At 45.8% G+C, this 21,534-nt stretch overlaps 1 protein-coding gene across 3 annotated transcripts in view; it reads right to left on the bottom strand.

Annotated features, from left to right (window-relative positions):
• Positions 1-571: 571 nt before the first annotated feature.
• The window catches only part of LOC139582866 (protein dispatched homolog 1-like), a 74,621-nt gene continuing 53,658 nt past the window's right edge, over positions 572-21,534 (bottom strand). For all 3 annotated transcript variants that reach the window (XM_071413276.1, XM_071413273.1, XM_071413274.1), the window contains 6 exons: positions 7,523-7,552; positions 6,978-7,101; positions 6,650-6,777; positions 5,844-5,941; positions 5,636-5,733; positions 572-5,382 (listed from right to left, as the gene is read on the bottom strand). In XM_071413276.1, the coding sequence (XP_071269377.1) occupies positions 1,780-5,382; positions 5,636-5,733; positions 5,844-5,941; positions 6,650-6,777; positions 6,978-7,101; positions 7,523-7,552 (4,081 nt within the window). In that variant the 3' untranslated portion in view covers positions 572-1,779. The remainder of the gene's footprint in view (positions 5,383-5,635; positions 5,734-5,843; positions 5,942-6,649; positions 6,778-6,977; positions 7,102-7,522; positions 7,553-21,534) is intronic.

Raw genomic sequence — 21,534 nt, 5'->3', positions numbered from 1 at the left:
AATCCAATCTGCATCCCTCAGTAATTGGCAGGGCTGAACAGGGATAGGGATATGTATTAGCTGGAACTAGAGCTAAGAAACCTCCGTGCCTAGTTCCTGTATGACCCTTGCCTGAGAGTGTGCAAGAGAGAGGGAGTGAAGGGAGTAATTAGAGAGGACATAGCAGTCGCTAGAGGAATTTCTCCCCACTCACAATATGTCATAGTTTTATTGTACCCCTGATCAAAGTTAAGAGTTGCTGCTGATCTTTGTTTTTGAGAGGGTGATGGTGTCAGAGACTAAGGGGAGATGAGCTACAGTGCCAGCTTGGTGTGTCTCTCACAGATAATTACAGGCGTCTGGTAGCCTACAATACAAGTTCAGAGCTGCGCATCTGACACTAATTCAAGACTGAAAGTGTAATTATAAATCTGTATGCTGTGCTGTAGTGAGTCATACTGCCTGCAGAGCCCGGTCTAATGTATATGTTTGCTCTGTAGCAGAAGGTTTGGCCAGGATCTTGGACCACCAGGGAAACCTGTTAGAAGGGGGGCTGGAGCCAGAAGAGCAAATAAAACACAGGATTCGTGAATGAATGGAATTTGTAAATGAATAGGATACATTTTATTGGACGGAGTTAACAAAGGGCAGCCAAAGATTCTGAGAAAGGTAATAAAATAGCATGTAATTGATATGTTACAAAATCAAATGATAGGACCCATGTGTTATACTATTGTTGGGTTTTAGAGTTTATCTTTGAAATTCATGCCCTTTTCACATACGTCCTTGGTCACTGTTAGAAAATGACTCTGTGGATGAGGGGTGTGGATGGTCTATAACAGGGTTCCCCAACTGGGAATTTGGCATGCGGATGGAAAATCAACTCCAAGTGATTTTATTTTTGGAAATCTGTTCCCAAGTATTCCCACGCATAATAGAGAGATGTGATTATATCCAAATATAAGCAAGGTTTCAAATGATTGTGTTTTAGTCAAATATATATCTGTTTGGGCTTCTTGCGGTCAATTTGCAGTCTACAAATAATTTGTACTTATGTTCCGGTCCCCTTACCATCCGCTCAATATTTTATTTTTTATCTAGTTGAGGATCCCTGCTGTAGGACGTCAGCATTTCTCATAGACTTACAGTTTATGACCAGCTTGGAATGTGATGCAGGCTCTTGGGGAGTGGAGATTAGAAATCAAACGTCTGTGTGATGTATGAGAGCCCAGCACAGCACTGTGGCCTCAGGCCAGACAGAGCACATCTTCTCAAGGCGCCAGCGGGAGTGAGACAATGAAACAGGTGTACCATTTGTTATTCCAAACCATGCCCTTTGAACGACACCTTGAGATACGTTCATTTCATACTATAGGAGCTGTGGGAAAAAACAGACAATTGGTTTAAAATGACTTTATAATCATACAGTACATCTTTCATATTGGACCGAGAGGCATGTGGCAACGTGAAACAGACGTCTAACTAAAAAGGCCTGTAGAGAATAATGTAAATGGTTCACCTTTCCTTAGACATGTTAGAGCTCCATAAACACACCACATATTTACTGTGTACTCAAAAACAGTACATCTGACTGATCAAACCAATTTTATCTGCACAGTAGATACAGTAATCACAGAACATATAGGACCATACTTTTAGATGAAAGACATGAGGCACTTGGTCTATGAAATATACCAAGCACTTTAATTGCACAGGGACACTGCACATTATAGCTTGATATGACAAACGTTTATTCTTTAGATATAGTCTTTCAGAATTATCTTTTACGTTTATTTGCTGTCAACATAAACTTTCAGACAAGGGTTTTGAATTTATTGCAAGAGCAGGCACATTGGCTTCAGCTTTTGGCACATTAAACTCGACAGAATTGCACTTTACTTTCAAAGTTCTGTTAAAACAGTAGAGTTTCTTAGGAGAGGCTGAGGATGCCCTCTCCTTTTTGGGGTTCTGTTTGCACTTTTCAACACTTTCTTCCTGTGTGATGGGAGTAGTACTAGTTTCAAGCTTCTCCTGGTTGCTGGGCATCTTATGACAAGCGCCCTTTTGCGTTGCGGTGGACACATGATTATCCACGCTTGGAGCGTTTACCGTTCCATGGTTGGCCCTGCAGCAGCCTTGGTGTGTGTGGGCTAACGTGCAGCCCAGAGGGGAGGCAGGAGGACCTTGAGTCTGAGCTGGGGTGTTAGGACTGTCACCAGGGCCAGAGGGCCCTCCAGTCCGGTGTGAATCCTCCAGCCCAGATGGGTCTGGGGCAGAGCTCTGGTCCCTGGGGAGGCCACCCAGGACGGGGACAGTGTGAACACAGTAGCTTCTGAGGTGGCAGCTGTGAGGGCCCTGTCTGGGCATCCTGCCCGGGGTGCAGTGGTGGAAATGGGATGGGGGACAGTGTACATAGTTCATACGGCAATCTATGGGTTTGTAGACGGCGTCCAGAGTGGACAGGAAGTTCTGGCCTTTGTTGGCATGGCTGCCTGTGAGGGGGAACTGAGGAGTGGGGCATGGGGAGTCCTGGGTTGTTTGAGTGCATGGGTGGGGGGTCCACTGCATACCCATAGACTGCTGAGGAGGAGGGGGGTCCCCACATGTACAGGTTGTGTTATGAGAGTACTGGCATTTGGATCTGGGTTTGGTAGCCAGTGTGCCCAGTCCCTTTTCAGAGCAGGGCCCTCTGCCGGGCTCTGCCTTGCTCTTAAAGGGGATGTGTGTGCAGAGGGCAGAGTGGGGGGCTATTCCATTATAGAGCTGGGTGCACGCCCCCTGTTCCTCTGCAGGTTTCTCCTCATTCCTAGGGTTTGAAGCTAATGGTTCCAGCTCGTAATGCTCATGCTCCACTTCCCCTCCTCGACTGTCCAGTTGGTACTTGGTGCCATGCTTGCCCTGGGGCGAGGGGACGTTGGTGGTGCCCTCTTTGAAAGCCTGGCACTGAAACCTCTTGGGCAGGGGGATCTGTCCACAGGTGCCTTGGGGGCCTAGGCAACGGCACATGCACTGGAAGAAGAAGGTGGCGAAGGCCCAACTGATGCACATGATGAGCATCATGAAGGTGCCCAGCTGGGTGTAGGCCAGCACCGTGGACGGCATCATCATCGCCCCGGCAACAAACGTGGTGAGCGCCGCCATGGCAATAGCGGAACCCATCCGGCCGAGGGAGAAGACGACTTTCCCCTCACGGTCGGGGTCAGGGGCGAGGCGATAAGCAACTCCGTAGTGCACGGCGAAGTCCACCGACAGACCCACCGCCACTGAGATGGTGACCGACTCCAGCACGTTGAGCTCCCAGCCCAATAGAACCAGCGAGCCCACCGTGACGAAGATGGTGCCCGCGATGGAGAGGATGGCGTAGAGGCTGATGATGATGTTCCAGGTGGTGAGGAGCATGACCACGAAGGCCACCACCACGGACAATGCCATGGCGATAAGAGTGCCATCCGATAGGCTGTCCTGCAGGTCGTAGAACTCCAGGTTGCTGACGAACCAGCCGTAATTCAGCCCGGCCGGGGCGTTCTTCAGCTCCTCCTGGATCCAGGTGTCCACCTCATGGTAGAACTGGTGCATCTTCTCATAGGCCAGTGTGAACAGGTAGGTGCTCTGGAACTCCAGGACGATGGCCCGGATGGTGTCGTTGATGTCGAAGCGAGGCCCGGGGGTCTTACTGTCCAGGTGGAAGCTGGTGCTGCGGTCCAGCTCCATGATGGCCCTCTTGATGCACAGCTCAAAGATTTCCTGCTTGTAGGGGAATGTTGACTGGCTGCAGCAAGGGAAGACCGAGGCCTCTTCACAGTCTCGGTTCTCCATCCACTGCTTAAAGGTCTCAATGAAGCAGCTGGTGAAGTCCTGCTCCTCCGACTGGAACACAAAGCTCTGGTTCCTTAGCCTCTGGCAGAAGTTGAGGATCCACAGCTGGGAGGCTGGGCTGGCAATGTTGAAGGTGTTGTCCAGCATAAGCTTGCCTTTGTTCTTAGGGTTAAGGGGGTCCCCATTGTCCACGGGGGTGACCCCCCAGATGATGGTGATGGGCATGTGCAGGTCCTCCCCATGGTGGACTCTCTCAAACATGAACAGTTTCTTGTACTCTGCGTCGTAGCGCTCAAAGGGGTGGGAGGAGCGGAACACCTTGAACTCTGAGAGCTCCAGGGAGGGCAGCTTCATCTTGGGGTTGACACACACCACGTACGCCCCTCCCACTGTGAAGGCCAGGAACCAGAAGAGCCAGAGGTAGCGCAACTTGATCACGATGCAGGGCAGCACCTTCTCAAAGAAGATTCGGGAGGCCTCGGAGACGATGAACAGGCACTTGCTGGCCTTCTGGCACAGGTTGGCCCAGAGAGTGCAGAACCCACTCTGCTGTGGGGGAGGTTGAGAGCAGGTGAAGATGTTGGGCAGGTAACGCTCATGGAGCACCACCACGGCCGGCAGCCAGGTCACCATCAGTATGTAGTTAACCAAGATGGCCGTGCCGGCGTAAACGCCAAAACAACGGATTGCGGTGATGTTGCTAACGTAGTTGGCGTAGAAGGCGGCAGCCGTGGTAAAGCTGGTGACGAACATGGAGAGGGCGGCGTGCTGCAGAGTGATGCTCACCGTCTCCGACAGCTCAGCGTTGGGCTTGTCGAACTTGGTGTAGTTCCACACGTCACAGAGGACAAAGGCGTCGTCTGCCCCGATGCCCACCAGGATGATGAGGGCCGTAAGGTTCATGAAGGGGAAGAATTCAAAGTCAAACACCATGCGGTACAGGAAGTAGGACACGATCAGGGAGCTGATGATGGCGATCATGGTCATCAGGGTGATGAACACAGAGCGTGTGTACACACACATGACAAACAGCACAATCACTATGGCTATGGCCGGATACACGGTATCCGTCAGTAGGTAGTCCTGGAACAGGTTATGCTTGATACCGAACTCAATCCCCGTGATGGTGGTGACGCCGTCCGAGCAGTTCCAGTTCTCAAAGTTGTCCAGGTAAATGTTCATCATGGTCTCCCCTTTCTCTGTGGGGGAGAACAGCATGCCGTGTTTCAGGACAGGGATAAGGTAGTCGGTGTTCTTTGGGCTCATGAAGTCTTTGTCCACCAGGAAGTGGAAGATCTGGTAAACGGCGTTGTACTTGGTGCACTTGCGGGGGACGTTGGTGCACTTGGACTGGTCCTTCCTGCGCGTGGTCATGTCCCAGCAGTCGGGGCCCAGCGTTCCGTTGTGGTAGTATTTGGCGCAGGAGCGCAGGATCTTGAGGGTGTGTGACACGTCGCGCTCTGTGATCTTCTGGCAGGAGGACTTGTTGGTGAGGATGGCCACGTAGTTACCCAGGGTCCAGCTGGGGCAGCAGGAGGCATCGGTGGTGCGCTGGCACAGGCTCCAGTACTGGGGGTGGGAGCGCACCTGGGGACAACACAATTCAACAAGATATAAGAACAGAGTATGACTAGAACATAACTATTTACCCAAGGAGACCATAACAGGAGACAAGGCCAATATATCAGTTTGGTTAGTTCCAGCCTGAGGCAGCATAGACTCCCAACATACAATTTCTAATATGATGGGGCTTAGTTCACGCATTTAAAAATTATTAACATGGCACAATTTGACATGAGCAAATGCTGAGGCACATCATCAACAGTGCTGTTCCACTTACCCGTGTATTGTCCAAATTGCACATGGATTTAATTGCTTGTATATTCCAAAGGTTCTTCCCCTCTGCAGATGTGAATACTAATCTGGAGTATCTGTCACCTGCACATACATTAAGAGCATCCGGTTAGCATTTCATCGCAGTTAAACATTGTCAGTCAAACACTTACTAGACAAACACTTGAAACAGGAGAAGCGTGATGAGTTTGTACCTGGGACATCACAGAAGAAACTGTCTTTACTGAAGTCCCAGTCAGCTTGTCTTTTATCTCTGTCAAAGTGATCTTCAGCCCACCTGTCCTCTTGGTGACTGGAATACAAAAGTAATGGTGTGATTGCACTGTTAACACTTCATACATTACAATTAAGTTTCCTATCAATTCTGAAGATCCATATGACAGAATGAGACTGAATCCGCTTAAAGCAAACACACAGCAGAGATTTGCACATGGTAACCAAAGAGTACTGAAAGGTCATTCTTAAAACAAATTAAGGAAACGGGTTTAGACCGACCCGTTTAAGCGATTACAAAGCCAGTGATTATATCATAATCGGTTTAGTGATCACTATCACATTGCAATCTTTATTTTTATAATCATTATAATAGCCAGATCATTGTGATGAGCAGGGGTTTCGGGGACACATCATCTGACAGAGACATTCTTCCTTTAATCAGGAGTCTGTCAGAGGAGACTGAGTGGCCGAGGCAGAATGATGCAGAGTCCTGTTGACAGGCCTGACCCTGGAGCCCCCTCTCCCCAGTGATCAAGATGAGTAATGGAGATGGGCCGGGGCTTGAACAATCTCCCCCACCAATCCTCTTGCAGGATGGGATTGAGATTTAGTGTGTGTGCTTGTCTGTTTCTGTCTGTCAGCAGGATCCATCACCACATTTCATGGCCTGAGGCCTGATCCTGATCAGCCCCCTTCATCAGGGATGTTGAATCAATACATGTGTCACTAAAGGGTTAGAAGGATGACATTAAATGGACAGGATCTGTGAGTTCGGCTTTGTTACCTTTTCGCCTGCTCATCGGCATACTTGAATGGGTAGTTAGCTAGGGTTGCTTTGTACCCTGTGTTTTTCACCATGTTATTCCATGTGACTAATCGCTGGCCTATGGCCGTGCCTCGTGGCTCAAATCCCTGAAGAAACAGACAAACAGAGGACATCTATTTAGTTCACCAGGAAATTGACCTTCGACATCTTGGACTCTTCACATGCACTCAATATAATGATTTTGGTGTGCCAGAAACACTAGGTTTTCAATATTGATCAAAATAAAGTCCAGTATTTTCTATGCAGAAAGTTTTGTGCCTTCCTTCGATTTGCATGGCTTACTCACCAGTAAGGGGTCTGAGAAGTCTGGCAGGTCTGGCACCAGAATACCCACCAGGGCACACACGACGATGAGAACTGTACACACCCCCAGCACCACCACTGGCCAATCTGCAATCAGCTCTGCATAGCTGGAGATGAAGGTCAGGTATTGATTAAGCACAAAGCTGATGGCTTTATAACTATACGAATATTATATGTACTGATAACCAAACAGAAAAGAGAAGGGTACATTGATACACTAGTAGAATATCCAAAAGAGTATAAGGTGCTCATTAAAACGCCATTATTGAATTTGTCAAAACGTCATGTAGATATTTAAGTATATTCAGTGTTCTGACTTGAGGGAAACTCAGGGGAAGGCATGTCTTGTAGAGGAGCATGGGAGGTGGTTAGCAGGTTCCAGGCACAGAGCCCTTTCCACATCGATAACTCTGATGATTCACGACACAGGAATGACAGCTCGGCAGGGTTTTGATGGACTCAAGGAGAGCGAGAGGAGAGCTTTCGTAATAAAAAATACAAAATACAATTATTTTTGGTAGATCTTACCTTTTTGGGAACCGAAAAGGCCTAGCAGGGCTGAAAAACAAAAGAGAGATAAATCAGATTTACATTTAGAAGTCAAAGCAAAATCCAATCAAAACCAGATTTGCCCCGGCATCCGTGCAGGGGGAATATGTTTTTTCATGAAAGGTTTTTCAGCAGCAATGCAGCACACACCTTGTGTGGAACAACTAGCTCTATTCAAACTTACATACCCTCTGGGGACAGTGACCTCTTTTTGGTGAACTTTTGGTTTCATTAAAAAAAATACAATCAATCTTTCTTTAGATAATGTATTCAAAAACCACACACACATGTAGTGCCTGAAGAATCTCTGACACTAACCGGTTTAGACAAGAGTAACATCAATATCAATCTCTTTTAGGTCTGCTTTGTGTTTCTAACCTACAAAGCCCCACACAGTGCTGCAGTGCATGAAGAACCAGTACAGGTATTAGTTTTAGAGGACTAGAGTCCCATTAGTGTGATCTCTCTTGTGCCATAAACACAGACAGAGAGGATCAGCACTGGGCTTCCCCGTTGCCAAAAGAAGCTTTCAGCAGCTCCGGATGTGTCTGGACTTCCCATCAGCACCTTCCCAGATCAGTGGGAAGCCTACGGATCGCAGAGTGCAAGCGCGAGTCAGAGGGAATCAGATTCGGCCACCGGATCACACAGGGCCCAGGACAGATAAAAGCAAGGCCCGAAGGGTGAGGACATGGGGAGAGGGAGGGTAGAGGTGGGGCGGAGATAGGGCTGGGCGATATAGCCAAAATATCATATCACGGTATTTTAAAAGAATTGGATGGTATGGCGGTATTTTACTATATTTTATGTTTTTGAATAATAAAAGTTCTACATTTGCTTTATGAGTAGTGAGTGATCCTGGGGTATCAACACATACATTCTAAGTGATTTCAATGGGTCTTTCTCCATTCTGATTGTTTTATACTGTTCAATTCAACGTTATCCATAATGAATTTCCAGCATTTTCATACATTTCTGTATTTCCTGTACTCATTTGAGATCATTTCCACACTGCCATATGGGCAAACAATCTAGGCCAAATTTTTAACCAAATGTTGCAAATGCTATTTGACACTTTTGGAATCATGGAAGTAAATCAAATCAAAGTTTATTTGTCACGTGCCGAATACAACAGGTGTAGACCTTACAGTGAAATGCTTACTTACAGGCTCTAACCAATAGTGTAAAAAAGGTGTTAGGTGAACAATAGGTAAGTAAAGAAATAAAACAACAGTAAAAAGACAGGCTATAAAAGTAGCGAGGCTACATACAGACACCGGTTAGCCAGGCTGATTGAGGCAGTATGTACATGTAAATATGGTTAAAGTGACTATGCATATATGACGAACAGAGAATAGCAGTAGCGTAAAAGAGGGGGTGGTGGGTGGCGGGACACAATGCAGATAGCCCGGTTAGCCAATGTGCAGGAGCACTGGTTGGTCGGCCCAATTGAGGTAGTATGTACATGAATGTATAGTTAAAGTGACTGTGCATATATGATAAACGGAGAGTAGCAGCAGCGTAAAAAGAGGGGTTGGGGGGGAGACACAATGCAAATAGTCTGGGTAGCCATTTCATTACCTGTTCAGGAGTCTTATGGCTTGGGGGTAAAAACTGTTGAGAAGCCTTTTTGTCCTAGACTTGGCACTCCGGTACCGCTTGCCATGCGGTAGTAGAGAGAACAGTCTATGACTGGGGTGGCTGGAGTCTTTGATAATTTTTAGGGCCTTCCTCTGACACCGCCTGGTGTAGAGGTCCTGGATGGCAGGCAGCTTAGCCACAGTGATGTACTGGGCCGTACGGACTACCCTCTGTAGTGCCTTGCGGTCAGAGGCCGAGCAATTGCCGTACCAGGCAGTGACGCAACCAGTCAGGATGCTCTCGATGTTGCAGCTGTAGAACCTTTTGAGGATCTCAGGACCCATGCCAAATCTTTTTAGTTTCCTGAGGGGGAATAGGCTTTGTCGAGCCCTCTTCACAACTGTCTTGGTGTGTTTGGACCATTCTAGTTTGTTGTTGATGTGGACACCGAAGAACTTGAAGCTCTCAACCTGCTCCACTACAGCCCCGTCGATGAGAATGGGGGCGTGCTCGGTCCTCCTTTTCCTGTAGTCCACAATCATCTCCTTAGTTTTGGTTACATTGAGGGATAGGTTGTTATTCTGGCAACACATGGCCAGGTCTTTGACCTCCTCCCTATAGGCTGTCACGTCGTGTGTCGTCTGCAAACTAAATGATGGTGTTGGAGTCGTGCCTGGCCATGCAGTCGTGGGTGAACAGGGAGTACAGGAGGGGACTGAGCACGCACCCCTGTGGAGCTCCAGTGTTGAGGATCAGCGTGGCAGATGTTGTGCTACCTACCCTCACCACCTGGGGGCGGCCCGTCAGGAAGTCCAGGATCCAGTTGCAGAGGGAGGTGTTTAGTCCCAGGATCCTTAGCTTAGTGATGAGCTTTGAGGGTACTATGGTGCTGAACGCTGGACTGTAGTCAATGAATAGCATTCTCACATAAGTGTACCTTTTGTCCAGGTGGGAAAGGGCAGTGTGGAGTGCAATGGAGATTGCATCATCTGTGGATCTGTTTGGGCGGTATGCAAATTAGAGTGGGTCTAGGGTTTCTGGGATAATGGTGTTGATGTGAGCCATTACCAACCTTTCAAAGCACTTCATGGCTACGGACGTGAGTGCTACGGGTCTGTAGTCATTTAGGCAGGTTGCCTTTGTGATCTTTGGCACAGGGACTATGGTGGTCTGCTTGAAACATGTTGGTATTACAGACTCAATGAGGGACATGTTGAAAATGTCAGTGAAGACACCTGCCAGTTGGTCAGCACATGCCCGGAGCACACGTTCTGGTAATCCGTCTGGCCCAGCAGCCTTGTGTATGTTGACCTGTTTAAAAGTCTTACTCACGTCGGCTACGGAGAGTGTGATCACACAGTCGTCCGGAACAGCTGATGCTCTCATGCATGCCTCAGTGTTGCTTGCCTCGAAGCGAGCATAGAAATGATTTAGCTCGTCTGGTAGGCTCGTGTCACAGGGCAGCTCGCAGCTGTGTTTCCCTTTGTAGTCTGTAATAGTTTGCAAGCCCTGCCACATAAGACGAGCGTCGGAGCCGGTGTAGTATGATTCAATCTTAGCCCTATATTGACCCTTTGCCTGTTTGATGGTTCATCGCAGGGCATAGCAGGATTTCTTTTAAGGTTCCGGGTTAGAGTCCCGCACCTTGAAAGCGGCAGCTCTACCCTTTAGCTCAGTGCGAATGTTGCCTGTAATCCATGGTTTCTGGTTGGGGTATGTACGTACAGTCACTGTGGGGACAACGTCCTCGATGCACTTATTGATAAAGCCAGTGACTGATGTGGTGTACTCCTCAATGCCATCGAAAGAATCCCGGAACATGTTCCATTCTGTGATAGCAAAACAGTCTTGTAGTTTAGCATCTGCTTCATCTGTCCACTTTTTCATCTGTCCACAGTCACTGGTGCTTCCTGCTTTAATTTTTGCTTGTAAGCAGGAATCAGGAGGACAGAGTTGTGGTCGGATTTACCAAATGGAGGGCGAGGGAGAGCTTTGTACGCGTCTCTGTGTGTGGAGTACAGGTGATCTAGAATTTTTTTCCCTCTGGTTGCACATTTAACATGTTGATAGAAATTTGGTAGAACTAATTTAAGTTTCCCTGCATTAAAGTCTCCGGCCACTAGGAGCGCCGCCTCTGGGTGAGTGGTTTCCTGTTTGCTTATTTCCTTACACAGCTGATTGAGTGCGGTCTTAGTGCCAGCATCTGTCTGTGGTGGTAAATAAACAGCCACGAAAAGTATAGCTGAAAACTCTCTAGGCAAGTAGTGTGGCCTGAAATTTATCACAATATACTCTACTTCAGGCGAGCAAAATCTAGAGACCTCGTTAGATTTCGTGCACCAGCATTTGTTTACAAATATGCACAAACCGCCCCCCCTCGTCTTACCGGAGTGTGCTGTTCTATATTGCTGGTGCAGCGTATATCCCGCTAGCTGAATATCCATGTCGTCATTCAGCCACGATTCCGTGAAACATAGGATATTACAGTTTTGATGTCCCATTGGTAGGATATTCATGATCGTACCTCGTCTAATTTATTGTCCAATGATTGCACGTTGGCGAGTAGTATTGACGGTAACGGCAGCTTTCCCAGTCGCCTTCTCCGGGTCCTGACCAGGCATCCGGCTCTTTGTCCTCTGTACCTGCGTCGCTTCCTCTTGCAAATAACGGGGATGTCGGTCCTGTGGGGTGTTTGAAGAATGTCTTGTTGTAGAAAAACTCTTTGTCTAATCCGAGGTGAGTGATCGCTGTCCTGATATCCAGAAGCTCTTTTTGCCATAAGATACGGTCGCAGAAATATTATGTACAAAATAAGTTACAAATAACGCGGAAAAAAAACACATAATAGCATAATTGGGATACTGATTTCTTCCCGGCGCCATTTTATCATAATAAATAAAACCATAAATAACAATAACAAATAACAATAAATGAATAATAAATAACAATAAATAATAAATAAATAAAACAATTATTCTTATTCTATAGTTAGAATACAGTGCCTTCGGAAAGTATTCCTTGACTTTTCCCATTTTTTAAACGTTATTCTAAAATGGATTAAATAAATAAAAAATCCTCAGCAATCTACACACAATACCAGATAATGACAAAGCGAAAACTGGTTTTTAGAAATGTTACCAAATGTATTAAAAATAGAAAACAGAAATACCTTATTTATATAAGTATTCAGACCCTTTGCTATGAGACTCGAAATGTAGCTTAGGTGCATCCTTTTTCCATTGAAAATCCTTGAGATGTTTCTACAACTTGATTGGAGTCCACCTGTGGTAAATGTAATTGATTGGACATGATTTGGAAAGGCACACAACTGTCTATAAAAAGGTCCCAGAGTTGACCGTGCATGTCACAGCAAAAAGTCATGAGGTCGAAGGAATTGTCCGTAGAGGATTATGGATTGTGTCGAGGCACAGATCTGGGGAAGGGTACCAAAAAAATTATGCAGGATTGAAGGTCCCCAAGAACACAGTTCCCTCCATCATTCTTAAATGGAATAAGTTTGGAACCTAACGTTGGCTGCCCGGCTAAACTGAACAATCGGGGGAGAAGGGCCTTGGTCAGAGAGGTGACCAAGAGCCCGATGGACACTCTGATAGAGCTCCAGAGTTCCTCTGTGGAGATGGGAGAACCTTCCAGAAGGACAACCATCTCTGCAGCACTCCACCAATCAGGCCTTTATGGTAGAGTGGCCAGACTGAAGCCACTCCTCAGTAAAAAAGGCACATGGCAGTCTGCTCGGAGTTTGCCAAAAGGCAAATAAGATTCTCTGGTCTGATGAAACCAAGATTGAACTCTTCGGCCTGAATGCCAAGCGTCATGTCTGGAGGAAACCTGGCACCATTCCTACGGTGAAGCATGGTGGTGTCAGCATCATGCTGTGGGGCTGTTTTTCAGAGGCAGGAACTGGGAGACTAGTCAGGATCAAGGGAAAGATGAACAGAGCAAAGTACAGAGAGATCCTTGATGAAAACGTGCTCCAGAGCGCTCAGGACCTCAGACTGGGTGCGAAGATTCACCTTCCAACAGAACAACGACCCTAAACTCACAGCCAAGACAACACAGGAGTGGCTTCGGGACAAGTCTCAGAATTTCCTGGAGTGGCCCAGCCAGACCCTGGACTTGAACACGATCGAACATCTCTGGAGAGACATGAAAATAGCTGTGCAGCAACGCTCCCCATCTAACCTGACAGAGCTTGAGAGGTACTGCAGAGAAGACCTAAGAAGACTCAAGGCTGAAGCCTGTAGTCGCTGCTAAAGGTGCTTCAACAAAGTACTGAGTAAAGGGTCTGAATACTTATGTAAATGTAATATTTCAGGGTTTGTTTTATTATAAATTTGCAAAAATGTCTAAAAACCTGTTTTTCCTTTGTCATTATGGGGTATTGTGTGTATATTGAGGAATAAAAAACAATTTAATCAATTTTAGAATAAGGCTTTAACGTTACAAAATGTGGAAAAAGTTAAGGGATGTGAATATTTTCTGAAGGCACTGTATAACAGTGGGCACTTTGAATACAGTGTTAGAAATGACAACGAATGAAAATGCCAGGGAGGAGTTATTGTGACAGGGTAGGAACCAAAGTGTTGACAAGTGTTTCCTAGGGATCCTATAATCTGTGGCTACATTGACTGTTTTGTCTTAGCTACTTCATGTAGCTAACTTATGTTGCGTCACGTATTCCTCTTTGATTTAAAAGATACTGTTGCACAAACAACATGCTGATTTAGGTCTACACCATCACTGGTATCAGGCTGTATAGCTAATTCCGTTTGCTCTGACTCTGTACATTTATTAGCTAGCGATTAGCATTAGTGGCTACAATTACTGGCTAACAAGATTTAGGCCCAACTTGCTAAGAAAATACAAACTAGCTGTTTGCAGATGTAAGAAACACAAACTAATAGTGTAATTATAGAACGCTAGTGAATTTATATTAAGAAGCAAAGTGAAAACAGCATCGTTGTCATCAACATTGTTGCAATCGCTGCATTGACCATGCAGACTTAATGCAAGTGTCTTGTGGTCAAGGAACAGCAAATCCACACAGGCTAGGACTGTGTGGAAAGCGGCATGGATAGATTTGACTCAAGTAGCGAAGTAAACTATAAAAATTGACATTATACACAGCGTATCACATTTAACAAACCAAACATTCAAATACCGTTATAGAAAGTAAAGTAAAAACCCAAACCGGTCCGTGCATCAATACCGGTATATCGTAAAATACAGTATACCGCCCAGCCCTAGGTGGAGATGTCTTCATATGCCATAAAAAACAAGTGTCCAAAACATTAGAAACATGACCAGGTGAATCTAGGTGAAAGCTATGATCCCTTATTGATGTCACTTGTTAAATCCACTTCAATCAGTGTAGCTGAAGGGGAGGAGACAGGTTAAAGAAGGATTTTTAAGCCTTGAGGAAATTGAGACATGGTTTGGGTGTGTGTGCCATTCAGAGGGTGAATGGGCAAGAAAAAATATTTAATTGCCTTTGAACGGGGTATGGTAGTAGGTGCCAGTCGCACCAGTTTGAGTGTGGGCTTTTCACACTAAACAGTTTCCCAGCCAACTTGACACAACTGTGGGAAGCATTGGAGTCAACATGGGCCAGCCTCCCTGTGGAACACTTTCGACACCTTGTAGAATCCATGCCCCGACGGATTGAGGCTGTTGGAAGGCAAAAGGGGGTGACTCGCAATATTAGGGAGGTGCTCCTAATGTTATGTAAACTCAGTATATACTCTGACTGGTCAAACTGACAGCGAATGGCAGTGACAGACTCACATGATCACATACACACAGGCTGGTGGCTATGAAATCTCTAGAACTGTGTACAGACTGTCCTAACATTATGTCCTAGGGACGATAGACATTATTACTTTACACTGCAACCTTGACATGTTCATCCTCATTCTCATCTTCTATTCACTGCAACCTGCATGAGTATTGCACTACCACGGTCACAATTTGGCACAGGCCTCACAGCCCACATCATGGACAAGGTAAGATTACACAAGAAACGTAAACAAGGAAATCAGTATCCCAAACAGGGAAGTGAGCTCAGACGATTCTCTGCATTAGCCAATCACAGTGCACGCACACAGGTGCCAGGAGGTGGCTGTATTTTTCCTCCTTCTCCCCTTTAAAAAGGGAATCCATGGAATGCTATAATTAGTGGTTGCCATGGCACTGTGAAGCACAGATGAACAAAAGCTATTGGCAGGAATTTTTCACCACAGGGTAACTTCTGGGGAGGCAGTAAATCCACTTTAAAGTTAGCTGGACATGTTAATACGACAACCAGATGTTGTACGGCAAAGGCTTTGAACAATCATCATATTGTAGACACAAGTTGAGTCCCATTAACACTACCAACTTGGAGTGAAGCTCTTTGCTATTTTTTTTGCATTCAAGTAGACAGGGATTTAACCTTTTAAAATACGAGAGCCTGATACTAACAATGCCAAATGAAAAACACATTCCCCCTACCTTAAGTTAGCATTGTTTGCCAAGGAAAAATCTGTAACTTAATTTATTCTATGCTGTCTGTTAGTTTCCATGTACGGGCCTCGAACGGCGGAATTCGGAATTCGGAATTCGAACGAAGGAGAGTTATTGTAAATTGTTGAACTGGATTCATAAAGCATCTTTACTCGTGGAGCCATTTATTTGCGCGATCTGTTTTGGCTCTATTTGCAACTTTCCGAACCCTGACCACATTTCAGACGAATAAGAAGATATCTAAAACAGAGGTAGCCCTATACTTTGGATTTACGACAGACATCAGAATCCTCAGATTCTATTTCAGCATGTTTTTTGCATGAAGCAAACTTTTCAATCTTTTTTCTCTTAAAAAAAAAGTATAAGCCTAGAATATGAATTGAAGTTGGCATTAAAAATATCAGCTTTGTGTCTCAATTCTCTTTTTTCCAATCTGTCAATGATAGTAACGTGAAAAAACGCAGACTAATGTCCTTGGGAAAAAACCCGCTAAAGGAGAAGAGAGGAGGTGCTGGGGTGGGGAGGAGAAATCCGTTGACTGATGATCACAGGCTCTAAATCCAGCAGGATGACAACCCACAGAGTCAGGTTTCCTCCCCTCCTCTGATCCCAGTCCCCTTCAAACAAACTCCCACAATTCTTCCACAAACTTACAACAGCTACCCTTCCTAAATGTTATTCTATTTACCCGAAAGGGGAATGTTTATGGACCACAGGGTTAATTAATAAAGTTACTTGGGAGCAGCAGCCAGGTCAGGCTGTGGTGGCCATGTTGACGTGTGGTGGAGTGAAGGGAGGAGAGAGAGGGGTCAGGGGTTACAGAGCTGAGGAGGGAAAACTGCTAACAGACACAGCATATATTCTGTAATAAGGGGCTGCATGAAGTGCTCAAGTCAGCCCAATTACTGTCAAGTCTCAATTATTTGCTCCTGTGATTAAAACTCACTGGAACACTGCACACAATTAAGAGTCTTGTTCAAGTTATGGAATTGTAAGAGTGGCTTGAGGGTGAAATACAAATATCAGCACGATATCATAGGCATAACATACAGCAGTGAAATGTTGAGTTTTAAAAAGTATTGATCATCAGGGAGTAGCCACCAAAGTCAGGGCTCATCAACTTCCATTGTACACCTTAAATAGATTTATGAGGTACAGTATTAATTCTTATAAGCTCGTAAAACTGTATTTACAAGCTATCTACACAGCACAGGTCTCTGATAGTTATTTTGGGGAGAGAACAAGGCCTCTGGATGCAAGCGTGTATGAGAAAACGTGAGTCTGAATAAGAGGTTATTGCTGGATAATAAGTCAATGCACAGTTTGTTTGTGTGTTTGTAGAAGGGAAATGGACAGCTACATCAGCCAGTGCATCGGGTCTGGAGGTCACAGCTGCCATCTCCACATTCTTGGGATTGAAATATGGGCGTGTGCGAATTCCAGACATACAGGCCAGATTTCAACACTGTAGCCAATAGTTACAAGCTGTCCAAGAGATGTCTTTATTATCCTGTGGCCTCGCTCCCTTTATAGCAACCAGCTTAACCCCCTGAGTCCAGGGGCTTCAGAACCAACCCCAAAGAATGTATGGGTATTGCACATGCTTTCACCAACCCTGCACTGAGCTAACCAACAGACATTGTCAACTAGGCCGAGCAGGGCGAATTACCATTACCAAGTCATTATGTCAATAAGTATGTCCATGTCATGAATTATTAATGTAGTTGCTTATGGTGTTCATAAGTTATTTGCTCAATAGACTAGATCCATGATGAGCAGTTTAACCGGTTTAAGCAATAATTCCTACAATATACCACCAATACCTTTAATTTCATAGTCATGATGATGGACTTCATGTCAGTCTTGACACAGATCCAACAGGAGGCAGTACTAGATGAATTTTGTTGTATGTTGGCCTATTCCTGTAGCAGAACAACAGGTCAAAGTCTCTATTGCTGAACACATTCGGTACAAGAGGCTGCACAAGACCTCCAGCAGTGGAACCAATGGCTTTCAGCTGCCAGCCCAACCAGCCCCAACCCATCACATCCAACATCCGCATTCAGACCTTGAGGACCGGGCTTCTGCAAGACGGGAGGCTGTGTTACCATTTGCTTCTTGCATGACCGGGGATTCCTCTACTGCACAAAGTCAAGGAGCGGAACCAACGGCAAGCAGCTGTGCTGACCCATCAAGTCCTCTCCCAGTGCCTTTATGAAGACAACTTATTAAGTCCTGGAAGCTGCTTGGTAAGGAGATCTGGGAGTTTCGCATGATTGACATGAGCTGCCCACCCCTAGTTGACATACTGTTGCTGCTTTAGCCAACTCTGTTGCAGTTGTCATGCTAGCTAGAGCAGTTAAACAGAATGGTAACCAGGCTAGAGTTCCCTGCCTGTAGTGGCAGCCATTTTGAGAGTAAACCTCCCCCTCATTTTTTATTTAAAAAAATTATTTAACCTTTATTTAACTAGGCAAATTCTTATTTACTCATCATTTGGCCCAATTTCAAGGTACGCCCTCCATTAAGACTTGATACGTGATAAGGTGCATACATGTCTAGACAGAAAGGTAAACTCATGTAAAAAGCCCAAGCACCACATATTCCTCTTTGTTTACCTACAATATCCAGTTTCAAGCACAGCGGTGCCTCTAGCTCCTGCCTGGGTCTCTTTGATCCAGCACACCCGTTTGTTGTCCTGGGACTGATCTCACAGAGATATCAGGGTATCTTTTGTGTAAAGAGATACATGTTCATCCCTCCCACCTCCTCTTTATACTATTCTATCCATGTTCTCTGCTCTCTCCTGGCCATCTAAGGCCACAGTGTCTGAAGGCTCTCCAGCTCTAACCGCAGCTCTTGACAAAGAGGGTTTGGCGAGACGGCGCTGTGACATCTTGGAAGTGTCTGGTGACACAGCCGTCTGGTGAGTTGCAGACCAGGGCCAGCGGCTGTTGGGGCTGAGCGTCAGTTAGAGGCCAGTAATGAAGTCTGACCTGTCCTCCCTGAGCTGAGAGTGAGTGTGAGGATGGGGGTGGTGGCCGAGCTGGAAAATTCCAACCATTAGCTATGTTCACCAAGTGGGCAGAGGCTGAAGAAATTAAGAGAAAAAAACTAAGTGATTCATAAGAACCTTCACATCTACAGTATATCAGAATGACGTAAGTACACCAAGCTGCATGCAGTTATATTAAATGTTTGAATATTAATTGAATCCAGGAAGAATAATACAGTGTATTCTCAAGACTGGTTTTGAACAACTATGAGAACAAATATAGGGGAGTCACTATTGGAACCATAGATGAAGGTCCATTATAAACGAAATATACAATGCAATTCTGCACATACATGAGTGAGGGATTGTGCCTTCAACTTAAATACCATTTGGACAGGGTGTTAAAAGGGCATTATACGGGATCATATTACATGCTAGTAACTATTAATAAAGCATTACAAAAGTTATCAAATCTTCCATTAGGCCTATTCCCCCAGGGAGCTGAGTCAGCCGTGGGAGGACCAGTAATGAAGCCTCACTAACTGCTCTCTCTAACTGCTCTCTCTCTACCAGAAGAAGAAAGAAAAAAGAGCAACCAAATTTGAAGTTATGACAGAGTGCTGTTCAGATCCAGCTTTGATCCTGGTTTATAGGATAGTATGGCTTGGGTGGGTACCTTTATGAGCTTTGCTTTGCCCCATGCTCAAGGGCCATACAGTATAGAGCATGGACTGGAGCACAGTCTGGAGCAGGGGCACTGGGAGCTCACCCCTCCTGTTATTTTCCATACGTGCAGGTACGGGAGTCAGCTGCCCCCCCCCCCCCCCCCCCCGAATCCCTCTCACCCCCTAACCCGTGGATGAGAGCATTAAGTTGGGTTTCTTTAGGTGAAAACGTTTAACATCAACAAAAGCGGCTTACAAGCTTCTAAGAGACCCAGATTGTCTCCTTCACCAGCAAATTAACTGCCGAAGAGGCCAGGAGGGTCCCATTTCTCAAGTTTTACAACAGGCAGAAGTGTCTCAGTGTTAAAGCAGGTGATAAATTGTACCGGGGGGGGAAGAAAAAAGCATTTTGGCCCAATTCGGTTGATCCTGGGTAAAGGTGTGCATGGGGTAAAAGCACTATGTACAACATAGCAACCCTGAGGGCAGAAACAGGGTAGTGTTGACCTGTCTGTCAGTGGAGCTCCTCCCTGTACTCATGTAGCAGGCTAAATCCTTGACACACACACACACACGCGCACACACACACACACACACACACGTTGATCAGGAACAGGCTGGAGGGTGTGCTGTGGTGTATTAGACTACTGCCTGTGCTTAACTCACTCCACATAGATGCAGACCTGTTCTAAGAAGCCAATGGAAGGCTCTGGAAGCAAACTGGGTGGTTCCCTCCCTTCTTCCCTCATATTTTGTGTCTTTCTGTGGCAGGCAGTGCTCATCTCTCCTTTCCCCTGATTTCCCCAGAGACACCAGGGTGCTTCTTCATCAGTCAAGGCTGAGGCTGGGCGTGATGGATGTCTCTGTACAGTGGTTAATGGGCCAAATGGATAAAACGGTAGCGTGAAGAGCCCTGCCGCTACTTCACAGGGGTTCACATCGAGGTCCAGGACTCCAGGCCCCCTCAGACCGCAGCAGGCATAGCAAACAGTTGTTATTCTTTATAATGTGCAAAGCCTTGTCAAACTGACACCCTGAAATCCATAGCACAAAGATCAATTTCAGGCCGCCTGGCCGGTCGGGGCTTGCAGCTGTCAGACAGCTTGGCATATTAGTTAATGTCTCCAAAAATGATCTCTCACTGGGTGAAAGATATCTGAGGCGTGATTAAAAAAAAGAGGGTCTATGCATTCATATCAAGGCTTTTCTGCATGTTTCCATATATGCCCCCTAGTCATAATCGCGTATTCAACTGATAGAAATTTTTAAATTCATCCAATATGATGAAACATTCCAGCTGGATGAGGTGTCATGTTTTTATATGTTTTCCTGCACACCATGGAAACAAAAAATGGTACTTGGTACAAAATCAAACACGCGTGAGATAATAAAAATATGCCTGCTATCTGAGAAAGCATGAAACCAATCCAAACTTGTGGCCGCTACAATAACATGAATGTACTGTAGCAGGAAGCAACGCACGGGCAAAACCCCTCCACGGGTGAGTGGAGTGTGAAGGAAGAGGTTAAAAACATGACATGACCCTGAATAGTTCAGTGTCAGCGGGCTCTTTGGGGGTTGTTCAGCCTTGGAAGGTCAGGCCAGTCTCGGCAGCACAGGTAGATGCAGCTCTCTCGCTCTCTCTCTGGGAGAGCAGCAGGAGCTGAAAGGTGCCTTGAGAGTGTTCTATCAAGACAATTACAGGCTTGGAAGAAATCAATGCCTGAAAACCTATTGAGATGAGGCTAACTGCAGTCAAACGCCTGACTGACTGACTGACTGACTTCAAGTTCACAGACTCAGACTCAGACTCATCCTCTGCTCTGACTGTTTCCCCCTGATCCTCAAATCATAAAAAAACAAAGTCACCATGAAGGATAATCTTACCATTCAGACACTGCCAATCTTAATGCATTTCACAGACCCAGACAGAGAGATCCTTCATCTACTCAACAGATCTGCTGAGCTGGCCTTTTCCTTAATAGTGGATTTTGGTCATGACATTCAAGGATAAGTCCATTTACTTCTCAGAGTAAAACACATACACACAGAAAGAAAGACTATAATCTTACAATGGGTGGATTAATACTTTCCATGTATCTCAACAGGAGTTAAATACTGTAGTTCCTAAATGTATAGTTCTTGGACAAACACACAAAGGCCTGAAATGCCTGAGGAAGAAACTCCAGTGCAACCTTATCGGGAGGGGGAGGAGGAGGGGGCCTCTA

Source organism: Salvelinus alpinus, chromosome 8 (genome assembly GCF_045679555.1).
Source record: "Salvelinus alpinus chromosome 8, SLU_Salpinus.1, whole genome shotgun sequence".
NCBI lineage: Eukaryota > Metazoa > Chordata > Actinopteri > Salmoniformes > Salmonidae > Salvelinus > Salvelinus alpinus.
The sequence above is the reverse complement of the archived record's forward strand: the minus strand, read 5'-3'. Positions and strand labels throughout refer to the sequence as shown.